At 36.3% G+C, this 14,809-nt stretch overlaps 1 protein-coding gene across 4 annotated transcripts in view; it reads right to left on the bottom strand.

Annotated features, from left to right (window-relative positions):
* Positions 1–14,809, bottom strand: part of LOC100648107 (hemicentin-1) — a 425,495-nt gene that overhangs the window by 26,737 nt on the left and 383,949 nt on the right. For 3 of the 4 annotated variants that reach the window (XR_007225675.1, XR_007225674.1, XM_048409977.1), the window contains exon 17: positions 3,405–3,526. Coding sequence is in view for 2 of the 4 variants with exons in the window: in XM_048409977.1 (XP_048265934.1) it covers positions 3,405–3,526 (122 nt within the window). In the remaining 2 variants the exon portion in view is untranslated. Of the gene's footprint in view, positions 1–3,404; positions 3,527–6,085; positions 6,194–9,549; positions 9,966–14,809 lie in introns of all 4 variants that reach the window. The other variant, XM_020865413.2, reaches the window with a different exon arrangement.

Genomic DNA, 14,809 nt, shown 5'->3' with positions numbered 1-14,809 from the left:
AATTCTTCCCCTAATGTAAAAGTTATTAAATATAATTAACAACTGCTGCGTTAATTACACGATGAACGTAATCGTATTTTTGCCATTTATTTTTATATACATATCATTATGTTAAAATCAGACAATTTGTTTATAGTAATTATTCTTGGATGTTAGATTAAAGAGAAAACATTATAACAAATTGTAATCTTTCTCTCTGATAAGCAAACAACATTTTCCAAGCGTCTTTAGCCTCTTAATAAATATAATTTCACCGAGAAAGTATAGAAATATTATATAGTATATAAAGAAGCGATTACTCCCTAAGAACTCAAGCAATTGATGTTAAATATAGTACAACGCCTACTATATGCTACTTTAAACAGTTATTTCTTGAAAGAGTTCTGATAGTGTATTCTTGTTATAGCAATGATCACGAATTTTGATTATTCAGCAGTTATTCACCTGCGATTTACCATTCTTGATTATAGGTAGGCTTAATTCCGTATACTTTTGAAAATATCTGCCTATCAGTTGCTATACAATAATGTTTATTACATACAATTTGCTACATGTGACATTATTATGTCACTGAATGTTCCCTACTGTTCCACTAAATGCGTACACTGGTGCAAGGTCGATTGCGCATATGCAGGCGTTTCAATGAAAAACTACATTCCCTACAACACAGAAAGTCGACTGAAATCCATGTGTATATATATAAAATCAGTCGTATAAACAACATCCACATATTTATAAAAATCCCATATAGTTTAATGCAGCTTCTTAAGTTCAGGTCGGACAATAACAACGTAAAGCATGTCGTCAAATATGTAGCATCATCTCGTAAAAAGTTGATGTCTTCTTTCGTATCCTTTTACCTTTCTCACCCTGAGACACTGCATTAGCTGCATCGTTAGACCTTGCGCTTGGTTTGTTATTTAATGCGTGAAACCGATCGATGGTTCGCTTGTTCGTTCACCACATTGTGGGTAAGATAGGTGTGACTCGGTGTCGCGAGTTTGGCGGCTTTAAGTATTAACGTATGGGACAGCGCGTGGAATTTAAGGCTTCCGGTAGGGTCGAAAAAGGAGGTTAAAACGTTACAATATTAAATTGAGCTTCGCTAGCGACTAGGTACGTTGAATTATTCGCCGTTTAATCTGCCAGCTGGCTCGATCTATTTTAATGGCAGATATGCCTGCTATGCTCGATTTTTAATTATTGGTAATATCGGGCACGAGAGGAATTTTTTAATGTATGCGGTCTCGTCTTACGCTATTTATTTAAACGTGAGATATTAAGGCGATTCTACTTGCTCCTGTTGTCAACGTGTACCTGCTGTTACGTTCTAATATTATACGAGTCTCTTAGGAACCAAACTAATCAACTACACGTTTCATAAATTTCTCAATTTTATTACCCGAGTATAATTTAATTTCTATCATATGTTTAAATATAGTTCGATAGTTTCGTTTTATATCCTTCATTGGAAACCTACCTGCAATTCAACATTCTACTGGCTAGCAATCCACTTCTATTTTAGTTTTAGATATAGTTTCCACTATCTTATATTCTTCATTAAAAACCTGTCTACAACGCACTATTTTGTTTCAAATCGGTCTATCCATACCCATCTATCTATGTTTGGGTTTCATTTACACAACTGCAAATGGTCCAGTTCCGTCTATTTATTCCGCTATATTCAACCATTTCCTCTAGAATTCAGATCTCGCTCTGAAAGCGAAGTTCGATCAAAGCAAAGCAGATTCGATCGCTTCTAATCGTCTCCGTGAAAAGGACCATCGTCGAACTAAGTAGAAGTTGAACGCCAGCGATGAGGAGGTAGAACGTTTTCCAACCTTGACTCTCCAATGCTTAAAGGCTCTCTTGCGGGCACAAAGTGCAGTACACCAGGTTCTCTTGTACGTCCAGTGTTTCTGACGTTCTTCGCGTTCCTATTCGGAAAGAGCCGAGGTCCAAACTATCGGTACTCCACCGCTCTAGCTTGTTATAATGCAATTATTTCACGCTGACTTTCCGGTGACGCGTTTCGCGGCCGAGGGTCTCGAACATTCGACTGTTCCTGATATTTTCGAGCCTCCCTTTTTCTTTTTTTTTTTATGGAATTATGCTCGTTTCTATTATCGACTTGGTCTTCTTCTCTTGCCTCGACCGTGCTAGTAAAAACATTTATCCTATTACTAGAACCCTTCCAATCGCCTTGTCACATTTTACCGCTCTATCATGGTGTTGGACAAAGTACTTCCTCGTTCTTTCATTATCGTATTTCTAACTTCACGCTGCTAATTAAGAGAAGCGCGGGAGGTTAGCTCGTTGTCTTTCTTCCTCTCTGTTCTATTTCAAGTGGCCACTAGTGTACGTTCAGGTTAATGCTCAACTACTGGCAGAACGCTTTGCTTCCAATTAAATAACGACGGTTTAACGTTCGTCGACTATTGTTTAACGATGAGAGGTTGGTAATGTGAGCTTTCGGTCTTGACCAGTTGCTCGTTTCGGTTTCTCACGGTTTGTTTCAGTGGAGGAAAATTAATCAACATACATAGATCGATCGATTTTTCATATCTCAATTCGCCGTAGGAAGTTAGAATCGAAACTTGAAATGATAGATTACGATTTGTAACAACGGCGAAGTCATTAAGAGCAACTACTTCCAGGGGAATTTCAGGCGAGTTGTAGCGCGCACCACGGGCCTCGATAATAAACGTACAGTTATCTATTCACGAAACCTATACTTACACGCATGATCCAAGTGTAACGAAATACCTACAGACAATTGACGCGATGTTCTTGTGATCTTGCAGCAACGAAAGCTGCGATTTGCCAATTTTCTAAATATTTCCAGTAGCGAGATCGCACTCTCCTGTATGTTGCGTCTTTATCCGACAAGCACAAATCCGTCGTTGTATATCATCGTATCGTAAGCTGTATCCATTTATTAATCTACCCCTATCTTCCTCAAACTTTCTTACGTTGTCAATGACATTTTGCGAATCGAAACACTTTTAATCCTTTCGCTCAAACAATATTACGATTAGCTTTAATAAAATTAAAATTAGATAACTCGAAAGCAAGTAACCTAACTTGATCGAAATTGTTATAATTACCTACGTTCCAACGATATATAGTCGAGGGTTAATTCGATCATGCAAGAGGATGGTATGTGGTATCATCGCCTGTACTTTACACTATGCCTCACCATCAAACGAAAGATCACAAGAATTTCGCATCGTTTATCCATTTTGAATTTTTGAATCTCATATCAAAATTTGCATCTCACCGTTACCAACACGTGGCCGATTGCAACGTGTATTAAGACAACGAAAGATGAAAAGAAAAAAGAAGGACGATGATCATGCTGAAACGGAAGGATGCTCGTGCATGGATCGATTCTCCATACTGACCTTGTTAGGCGGCGCTTGGATTCCATGGAAGGGTAGATTCTCATAAAACGTCTTCGCCCCGGACTCTGGAAGGCCCTCCGACACGCTGTTCACGTGATTGTTATTCGCAGCTTGATTGGGATCTGTAAGCGCAAACGAAACATGATCTTGCGTAATTAAACGGGGACACGTGACGTGTCGACTGTTCGTGAGAAATCTACGAGAGAAACAGTAGAGAGAGAGAAAGAGAGAGAAACTTGTGTGTGGTCCCTTCTCGAAGAAGGATTCTATAGTGGACTTGTACTTTCACAGTGAAATAGAAATCTCCGGTGCACGAAGGTAAGAGGCAGAGAGCCAATAGACAGACAAAGGCAACGAGAAACAGAGAATTGATTTGATAAATATTCAGGTGTAATTGCAAATGCTAGAACAAGTGTGAGTGGCTATATCTAGAGCTAAAGAAATTATAACGGGGAATATATGGAGCCTCTTGGTTAGTGTCTCCCCTCTTGTCATTGGACGATACGGATGTTGAGTTTCAGCTTAACAGAGACCTAACTATGGTAGTCTGAATTTTGATCGTAGGTTGATACGTTCTTTTTGCTCTATCGTCATTTTTGTATTAATTAAATTTAACCCAGAATTCGTCTGTAATTAATATATCCGATGGTTACTGTCTTTTTTCAAATATTTCGATTAACAAGTTTTCCGAGCAAATTTCTCGTCTGTTATAATCGTCACTGTAATGTACTGGTACTTGGAAGTCATATATCTCGAGTCTTATATTCTTAAAATTTCATTTTACTCGTTTCTTACTATGTATTCATAGTAAATGTGTTATAATTTATTTAGTATTCATAGACACATTAACAATATGTCATACTCTAGTTTCAATTTTATCTTATTCACTTATTATTATTATTATAGATTCCAAATTAAGTCTACTGTTTTTAAATAGACAAACTAATCATAGACAATTGATCTGTAACGTTTTGAACAGACTGATTGGAATTGTTCTATCAACATAAAAGAACTATCGATCGGAGAAAAATATTACTGTAACTATAATATGCAATTTACAAATTCAACAACGATTGACGTATCTATCACGACGATCGTAATGTTTCAACGACCATCTCGTTCCCGATAACGATAAATTACATAACAATTTCCCGATATAACAAATTAGGACGCTTTACGCAAAGTACTTTCACGCCGGCCGGCACAGAGCTTTAATTACGCAAATAACAATCATCTCGTAGTTATGTATCGTACATAAATACGGTGTCTATGTGTATATACGTTGCGCGTTATTTGCACGCGAATGTTTATACGTACAGGATTTATAACGAATCAACAATGAGATTGAATCGCGTCGATTCCCCTGCAAATATTTTCTTTCTCAATTTCCATCGCAGCTCGAATCGCCGGTAAAAATGTCACGTTGCTCATTTACGTGCACCAAAGCCAGTCACCTCGTCACCCACATATTTTGAAAATACGCGAATCAGATTCGAGATCGTGGAGAAACCCGAGAAGCTCGTTTCATTACGCCGAAAGAGCGTATTGAAACAATAATTTCCACCCAGAGCTCGCTGTATCGGTTTGCTACGTTACAACGATTCCATTATCAAAATGAATCGTTTAATTAAACAGTATAGTACGTATATACATACATAGAGGATGATTCTGGGATCTGGAACGGACTACAAATTTTTTCCAACCGTAGGCGGGACATATTCGCCGGATGAAATATTTTCCATAGAATGTTAAATCGGAAAACTTGCAAAGGTGAAAGGCAAACGACGAAGGCTAATTATTTTTAAATATATTCCACGATTATTTTATTTTATACTATAAAATCTGAAAATCTTTACAAACATTGCAACCAATAATTGTAATAACGATAATGTGTTGTTTTGGTTAAATTTACTTATTCTATACGATATACGTTTAATAATTGTATTTGCTAATTGAAACAATAACATATGACAGTACCTTTTTGCAGCTGAATTTAATTATATAAAATATATATACGGTTAATAATTATAATATATAATAAATAAGGTTGTTCTAAAGTATGTATTCACGTCTGTATGTACAAATGTTTATATGTTGATTTAATGGACTTTGGAAGTTGTTCGAAGCGTCTTGAACTCAATGCCACTTTAATTACAGATCAGCTGGAAGCATTCTATAAATATGAAAGAGAAGGCGAGTCTTCGCACGTTTCTTCTTTTCACGTTTTACATTGTAGTTGTTTAAAAATTGTGCGCTTGCTTCGCAAAATTGCTGCCGTCAATGTTGAATTTATAACTCTAATCAATATCCGCAACCATGCTCGAAAATTATTGAGACGATGCACGCAACAATATATTCCAAACGGAAAAGAAATATGTATTTTATGGCTCACCTGTTCTTTCCACATTTTTCTTTTCTGTTATGCTATTTTTTAATCGTTACGATGAAGCTGATACTAAAATCTCGTGTTGTGTTTCATTAATCTTTCCACATTTAATAAGCGATTTTTCAATCATTTTCACACGTTTTTAAGTCTCCTGTACGTAGAAACACTGCACCTTGGAAAAATATGCTTGTTCGCGAGAGAATAGGCCGAGGTCGATGGCAAAGGGAAGAAAACCAGTTACAGACTGTTGTTAGATCTCGAATCATGCACATTTCTACGAATTCTTGGTACGTACCTGCGCCTGGTTTCTTTCGCTTACGGGAGATGTTGCCTCGGCTCAATTCGCACGATGATTCTGCATGCAATATCCGCTGCCGCGGCGCTATTCTTTTGTAAGTCACAGCTAAGGGGACACACAAAACACATACAAGAAAGGAAAAAAAAAAATAAAAAACAAGCAACGATGCCGAACGGGTGAAGCAATTTTTGTTTCATGCAGCTCGCTGGCGTGCACAACATTTATCAAAAGTAATTATATTATTCTGTAATCACAAATATATCAATTAAGCGATGTCGATTAATTGGACAAAATTTCGGTCTTCAAAATTTGTATAAATTGCGTGTTTTTAAAGCTTCGATGGAATAATAATACAAGTGCAATTGTAAAACGAAAGATATAATAGCTTTAATAAATAAATTAAATAAACAAGAACTTTAAACACAGATGAATTTTTAATTGTTTGTGAGAACGTATAGCAATCCATTTGGAAGCAAAAATTTGTAGATATTTAAAGAATTAAGATTCGTTCGTAGTATTTTGCCGCTAAACTTTCTCCTTCTAAATTGCATATTTTCTTTTTCGAGGATCGCAAACGTAATTCTATATAGGTTCACATCGTCGTGACAACATAATTTTGCAAGCAACCTTGCACATTGCATTTGTTTTTCTTTGTCGAGTAATTAGAAAATTAGAATGAATGTTTAGCTAAATGAAGAGAAAACATGCGAAATAATGTCTCGCGAGAGAATAACATCGTGACACCAACAGGTAACGACTAACTAAAAGAAAGTTACTATGAAAACGAAGAACGAAAAACGTAATTCCACTTGTGCCGTGAATTAAAAATGGTAAAAATAAAACAGCATTCTTTTAATTAAAATGTAATTCTTTCGCATCGGTATTTAATTGAAGACACGCAGACTGGAAATTTTTAATTTTTCCAGTACACGTTCCATTCCTCTAGCATTCGCATTTGATACACATGCTGATACAAACGACATTAAACATACTAATTACAGGTAGCAAGCGTTATTACCTTCTTTTACGCGACGCTTTAATCTAGAATTACGTTTTACGTGCCTCGTTTTTAGTACCACGCGAGCTTGAATTACAGAAAAATGATATGATTGGTAAACGTACCTTCAAGAACGGATTCCATCCGTGGAATATTATGACGATTAAATTGTATTTGATAATCGAGAAAAATTAATACTGCTTTTTAAGCTTCCATGTTTCTACCAGATATTCTATTAATTGGAAATTTCTTTTTAAAACACGCCTACATTTCTTTAGATTTTTATACAGATTTAATATTTAATGGGTGGTTCGGTATAATTTCGGGTCATTGTAATTTTAATTTATATTCTATATTTTCCGCGATGAAAACCATCGATGACATTTATTACGTAAAACATAGAATGCAAATTATAATTAAGTAATGTAATTGAAGCATAATCTGCATCGTGGTAATCTACATGAAAAATATTAGTGGACATTTTAAGTATTATTAATACATTATTTTAAATATACTTTTGGTACAAATTTTTCATTTTTCTTTCATTCTACTTTTATAACATTTTTTCAAGAAATCCATACTTTGACAGACGCATTTATAAAAAGACTTTCCAATTTTTTTATTTCCTATCGAAATTATCTAATTGCAATGGATAATAGGTAAGAAAAAAATATACTTCTTTTATATAAAAAGAAAAATTATCTTGCATATGGATACGTCTTCTCCAACGATGGAAATATTCGACGAGCTCTGTAATGGGAAATATCGTGACGATAAATTTATGGTATTGGTATTATTGAAATATTCAGTTGTAAGTAATTTATTTGCGTTTTGTACGACATCGAGCAGCCAGAATTTTTCCATCGTTGAGCATTTAACGTTAATGAAGCCGTAACAAGAAATATGATGTATTCAATGGTAGGTAGCCTATAGGAGATGCATCGACTGTACAGTTTTTAATGTTGGCAAATCGGCACGCAAATGTTATACAACTTTTCGTTCGAACGAACATCGAGTCTGTTTAACATAGTCGATTCGTTTATCAAATATTCGATACACTTGAGCGAGCACCGCGAAATTGCAGCCCGTAGTTTTAATTAAGTATGGCTGGATAATTTGCTTAATAAATCGGAATTTGTTGCAATTTCATTGCGAATCCGGATACCTTTAAACTTCTCGCGATTAAAACATCGTATCGCCGGAAACGTAAAGATACTTTCGCAAAAGAGATTTGATTACGGGTTTGAAGCGATTGAAATTCGAATTTTCACGATGATAAAACTTCAGCGATGCCATTGAGTCGTTACTTTCGAGATACGACCAGTGAAATTTTTCACCATCGAATTTATTTTTTACTTCTGTACATAGGCTGATTTATTATTTAATCGAGTACACGTGTATATGGATTGCTTTCGTCGTACGTTGTTTTTATCTGCACTGTCAATGATATTCTCGACACGATGTAACACACAGTGATAACAGAATGGTCTAATCAAATGTCGGATTATTTATCGAGTATACGTGTACTCGGTGAAATTTTAACGTCACTTTTTAAGAAACTTTTTTCCTTTATTAAGCATTTGAAACCTCGATGGAGGTTTAGCAAGAACAAATCTAACAAGATCACGGTCCGATCTTCGACACGATTTAAAAAAATGAAACGAATAAAGTAATATCTGGGAGCATTAACGAAGTACGACAGCGCTTTTAAGAGTAATTAGCGGCACAAAGTTAACACACCGGCACAAAGAGAGCTTTATTTCTCGATCCACAGACCTTTAAGCTTCTTGCATTAAATTTACATTTTTACTTCCTAATTTTTCCGCCGTCCTTTACTTCCCAGATATGCTATCCGTCACGGAGCTCCTATCCTTTATAATCGAATTAAGCTTTTCCTCTGGCCACGAAACGGTTAAAACACAGCTGCGTCGTCACGATAAAATTCTCAACGAACCAGTGGCCAGCTGATTACCGACCCGCGCAAAAGGATCCAGTGACTCAATAAAGTATTTGAATACTTTCCATAGAAACCTTTAATATATATATTCTATGTATTATATAAAACGTATTAAAACGTATCACACATTGTGTCTACATATTGTACGTGTTATATGATAAAACATGTTTCAATTTCATTTACAACGATGAGACTGTTATAATTATATCGATCAAATTTTGATATATTTAGCAAAAATACCAATATAAGCAACCACGAATAATCATCTTGGATTATATAATAAGTACGTATAATGTACGAATAACGCATAAATTCATTACGATGCTAATAGGATTTCAGAATGCTTCGTATAACGCACATAATATATTTATGAAAGGTTTCTACAAGTATTTGAATAGTTTTGTGAGTTATTGTACATTCGGTATCCGTTCGTCGAAATTCCAAACGTGCCAACACTAAAGCGACAGTCTCTATACAGTAGGTAACGCGTTTCTTGCGCGGACTCACCTGTTTTCTCTCTGGAAATGCCTGGTAAAGTGGCCTGCTCTTTAAGCTGCACTCCAAACATCGCCTTAATTTTATTAGCTCTGGCAAGCATACCCTCGTCATGCAGACCGGACACGGTCATGCTCCTCTGCGGGTGTTCCTTACGCCTTCGGAATACTTTGCCACCGGCGACTTTCGCGATCGTCGTCTCGACGATGAAACGATCGGCGATAGTTGGCTCGTCGTTACGTCTGTTCATCAGCTCGTTTCGTAGGGATTCGTTCGCGCGAACGCTCAGACCTGACCGTAGGCTGTGGCTTCTATTGATGTGCACCAATACCCCGGGTTTCAGCGGCCATCTTGGTGCGGCAGTTGGGTGCACCGTTGTTTGAGTCGAATGAGAGGACACCGTTGGACTCGGTGGCCCACCGTCTGGACTGTGTTCGCAACGATCACGTTTTTTTTTTCACGGTTTCAAAAGCTTGTGTTTATCGTCTAACTGGCTCGAGCTTTGTAGTGTTGTGTCCTGATCGTTTCTGTTACCGTCGTAGAGACGAGAATCCTCTAGGAGTCTGATTTATTACAGGCTAAAGGGTCTAGATGCAAAGTGGTCGAAGGTTTTTCTTTGTTCGCGTGTTCTTTGAATCTTTTGCTTTGACTATCTCTCTCTTTCTCTCTCTCTCTCTCTAACATCAGTGGAAATGTTCTTCAATGGTATTTCAATACAGGCAGTTTTTATTAGGGTCGACGAAGATCTGTATTTGGTAATTATTGGGTTAGCAACTAAGTCATTACCACCTAATGACAAAATTCGCAATCACTTAGTTGCCAATCGAATTGTTACTGTACAGGGCATACGAAAAAAAAAAAAATAAATAAATAAAAAAAATAAAAGATGATCCTATACTATAGAGATTGAGAATTTCCGAAACACTTGGATCTGGATGGTTTTGGTCAATTAAACACGTTGCTAGCTCTTATTTCAATTTCCTGCTAGTATTTTTATTGCCAGTTTTATTTGAATCTTTATGATCTAGTTTTTGCGAATACGTCTGAGAAACCCAGCTTGTTGTAACAACGAAATCGAAAGGCTAGAATGATATATTTTTTGATCATTGACAGGTTAGATATCATTGAGTTTATTGGTGATGAATTAGGTTAATTTGTTTAGGAATGAAGATTTATTATGTGCGCTTGAATAAGGTGGATGAAATGCATTGTTAGGATTATGGTGTTACATTATTCAGGTTACAGACAGGCAATCTATTACTGGGGTTATCAATTTCACTTGTATAGGATTCTATAGTAATTAATCATTTCAAAGCATCAATTTACCAAAATTAACCGAAATAAGGACGAGGTATCGTGTAGATAAGGACCGTCACGACGCATCTTGTTCATTATCTTAGTACGATAATCTCTATTTGCGTCGTTATTATTAATTTTAACAAAGTAATATATAGAAAATTGTTCGTTACTGACAATCTTAATTTCCATCGCAAATTGTCACGAATCAGTCTTCCGATTCTCAGAATTTTCAGTTCACTTTCTTCGTTATTTCAGTAGACTAATCTCTGTTTGCGTTGTCATTGTTAATTGCAACAAAATATCTTAAAAATTCTATTCGATTTAATTCAATCTATGCGATATTCGTTATCGATAACAGTTTCAATTTACATCGCAAATTATGCCGAATTAATCTTTGTCGTTTCCTTGCCTAGCTTTCGCGCGATTTACTAGCTGTTAAGCAAAAGTTTCAATTTGTTCGAGCACAAAATTCTGGAAAGCGTAAAATGAGGACGAGATGTGCGAATAAAACGGAGAACCAAGAGAATTTCAAAGTATTATCGAACACGTTCACTGTCGCGAGACTAACAATAAGAAGAATTGCGCGTTTTATTGTTGCCTGTTTCAAAATAACACAGAAGGACGTTAACTCCTACTTTTAATCAGATTTGTACGAAACTTTTCCTAAGATACCCGAATTACGCTGGTAACAGGGATAACATGGACACAACACTTTAAAAAGGTTAACTTTCTAAGATAACAATTAAATGGACGAAGAATCCTTTTGGTTGCCCCCCCCCTCTCTCTCTCTCTTTCTTTCTCTCTCTCTTTCTCTGCTTCGCACAAAGTCATCTATCGGACATTACGCGCCGTCTGCACACGTGTCTGCTCTTTCTAACTTTTTAATTAAATTTTCCACCGATCGTTCCACTCCGTTTCAAGCATTTCTCAAATATTTTTTTCACCCCTATCGTATTCGACGTCACGAAAGACACCAGCCTCCGACGAATCATTCTGTTACGTGAGATCGCTTTTGATTCGTAATTTTTTCTCCCCTTAATTAACGATACGTTCCATGAATTATAGATCTATGACCAACGATAATATCGCGAAGATAACTTTGCATAAAAGTATCGAAAAGAAACATAGATTCTTGAAAATCTATTAAGTAATTAATTAGTAGTAATTTATTAATTATTAGTAATGTTTTCTATTATTTTATATGACATTTTAATATCTAACTGATATCTTCTAGAAATTTAATAATCACGGTATAACGATAAAACCCATACTTTCTCTGCTTAATTAAATAAGGTGTAAATGTAGGTTCCCGTAACAGAAGAGTAGAAAAAACACAAGGGTCATAGATTAAATGCAAAGCTTTTTCTAAGTAGAAATTCTAAAAGTTGCGGTATCGTGATGATGTCGATAATAAAATTCGACTTTTTCCCCTTCGTACTTGATGAATTGCATATGCATAGGATATGCGTGGACGCTGGCAATTCATCAAAAGCGTCGTGCCAGTGAAATGCCAGTCAATCTTTTTTAATTTGCCGCTGTTTCTACCGGAGATGTACGTCGAATATCGAATTCACCTCGATAGAAAGCGCAGTGGAAATAAAACGAAATTCTGACGATTGTATTGAGAATTTAAAGGAAGACATAATTGTTCCACTCATCTTCCACGAATATTTCTACGAGCGTATAATAAAAAGTATTGTTTGCAAACAGTAACGTCTTTAGTATACTTTATATTTCAAACGAGAAGGCAATATTAGTATATCGAATTAATTAATATCATTAGCTAATAAATTATGGTGTAACGACAGTATTGTAGAAAGCATGTCATGAACATAACAGAATAATTTTCCTACGGGGTTTCCCCTCGATAAATTCTTCTAGCGGAACAAAACAAAACCAGAAAAAGTATATTTTCTTCGTATAATCGCGCAGACTCGTTAATTGAATGAACCTTAAAAAAGAAAAAAGAAAAAGAAAAAAGAAAGATCAACACCGTGGTACGTTAATTTGATCGCGTGTTTATATCGAAATATCGAGCCGGACGTGGCCATAGTACGCCGGTTAAATATTCACCGAGCGTGGAGTAGCATACGGGGCGTGCCGAAAAATTCGCTGTCGCCAAAAGGATTCTTCGTTTCAAGTCACGATTTGAACGACAGCCAACTCAATAAGAGAGTTTTCTACTCATCGAGCATGCAACCCTTCACCTACCTTTCACCTCCAAAAGTGTCTCCGCGAACCCGATAGAATAGAGGGCTATTGTAACAGAGCGTAATAGAGAGAAAGAAAGGGAGAAAGAGAAACAGAGGCGAAGTAGTAACGACGAAGAGACAGGAAAAGGGCCAGTCAGTATATCTAATCGTCTCTAAATTATGCAATACAACGGGCACAGTGCTACATTCGAATAACAAAGAACTTTGCCACCCTATTCATTTGCACGTGCGACCCTCACCTGACTTACCTCTATGCAGACTTCGACAGTAAACTATTATAAGCCGGAAGTGGTCACTAAATTATGCAACAGGACATGCATTCAAGCGTAGAGGAAGACAAGGGCGGGGGAAATAGAGAGAGAGAGAGAGGGAGAGGAAGAAAGACGCATAGGGTGAGAAGAGGATAGTGGAGGATGAGGAAGGGGTTGGAGAGGACCTTCCTGCGAGATTGGAGATCGGAGACAATCTCGTGCACACTACACATATCACAGTGGTTGCTGTTACATTAACGCACACCAATAAAGACGGTAAGTCATGGCGCTTATAATACGTGCATTCAGCACCACGATACGATTAATATAATATATATGTATATGGCGATAGAGACTCCATTTACGTGATAAACAGTCGTTTAAAGTACTGGAAAAATAGATTGCCGTGGTATCGAAGCTTTAGCAGATATGCTGATGCATGTGTGTGTGTGTGTGTGTGTGTATAGTAAAAATATTTGATGATGTACCGTAAAGGTTTACAGAAGTGATTTGGTATGTTTGGTTAAGTGGAGGGTGAGTGCTGACGTGAAGATTAAGGTGGTTAATATTTGGCGTTTCACTAACAAGAGATCTGAGAATCCTTGCGAAGCTTTTAATATTCAACGAAACATATTTTAAGCTTTGCAGTTGAATTTCAGAGATTACTTGGAGGTTGATGCATTAAGTGGACGGTTCTGTATAAAGAGATCAAATGGAAGTACAAGATACGAGTTCTTTCTTTTTTTTTTTTTTTTACATAAGATTTCGTTTTTGCGGTTTGATTAGATCTCAATTGCTTTAATACCTAAGACATTTTCTAGCAGAATTATATTTTATTCGGAGTATCTAATTTATTTTCAAGCATGATCGTCAACCCCATTTTTGTTGACAGGAAACATTCATCATTTTTCTTTTAAAGGATACGACGTTCTAAATAAAACAAGATAACAACAACAATGTATTTCACAATTATCTTTAAAGACGATTTTCTCCATAAACAAAGCTTCGTCCAAAAATCCATTTTCTATTCCCAAATGTACTTCACCGCATAAACTTTTCTTTTTCACATAAATTGTACAAAAACAACACATAGAAACTCTACATGAAATGATCATCCAAATGATTATGAAGAAGATATATATCCATTTCTCTAGCATCCTATCCATAATCCAAGCTATAAAAAGAGATCCTTCCACTTGATCTAAACGAGAGTTCACAGGATCTCGGTTCGGTGTTGCGCGTCGCCTGTTAAACCGACGATACGCGAAGCCGATAATTCCATCGATCAATCGTATAACGAGATTTACCTACGTCGGGTTGGTATCCCGGGTTAACAGCCGAGTCCTGGATACGTTAAAACATACGCACACGCACACACACAAACCTACAATCTATGACGCACCAAACGTGTATACATTGATTCTCGAAAGTATTTGAATATTTAACATAGAAAGCTATCATATTCATATCGTACATGTGAAATAAAAAGTTTTAAAATTCTATTTAGCA

This window comes from Bombus terrestris, chromosome 11 (genome assembly GCF_910591885.1).
Source record: "Bombus terrestris chromosome 11, iyBomTerr1.2, whole genome shotgun sequence".
Classification (NCBI taxonomy): Eukaryota; Metazoa; Arthropoda; class Insecta; order Hymenoptera; family Apidae; genus Bombus; species Bombus terrestris.
The sequence above is the reverse complement of the archived record's forward strand: the minus strand, read 5'-3'. Positions and strand labels throughout refer to the sequence as shown.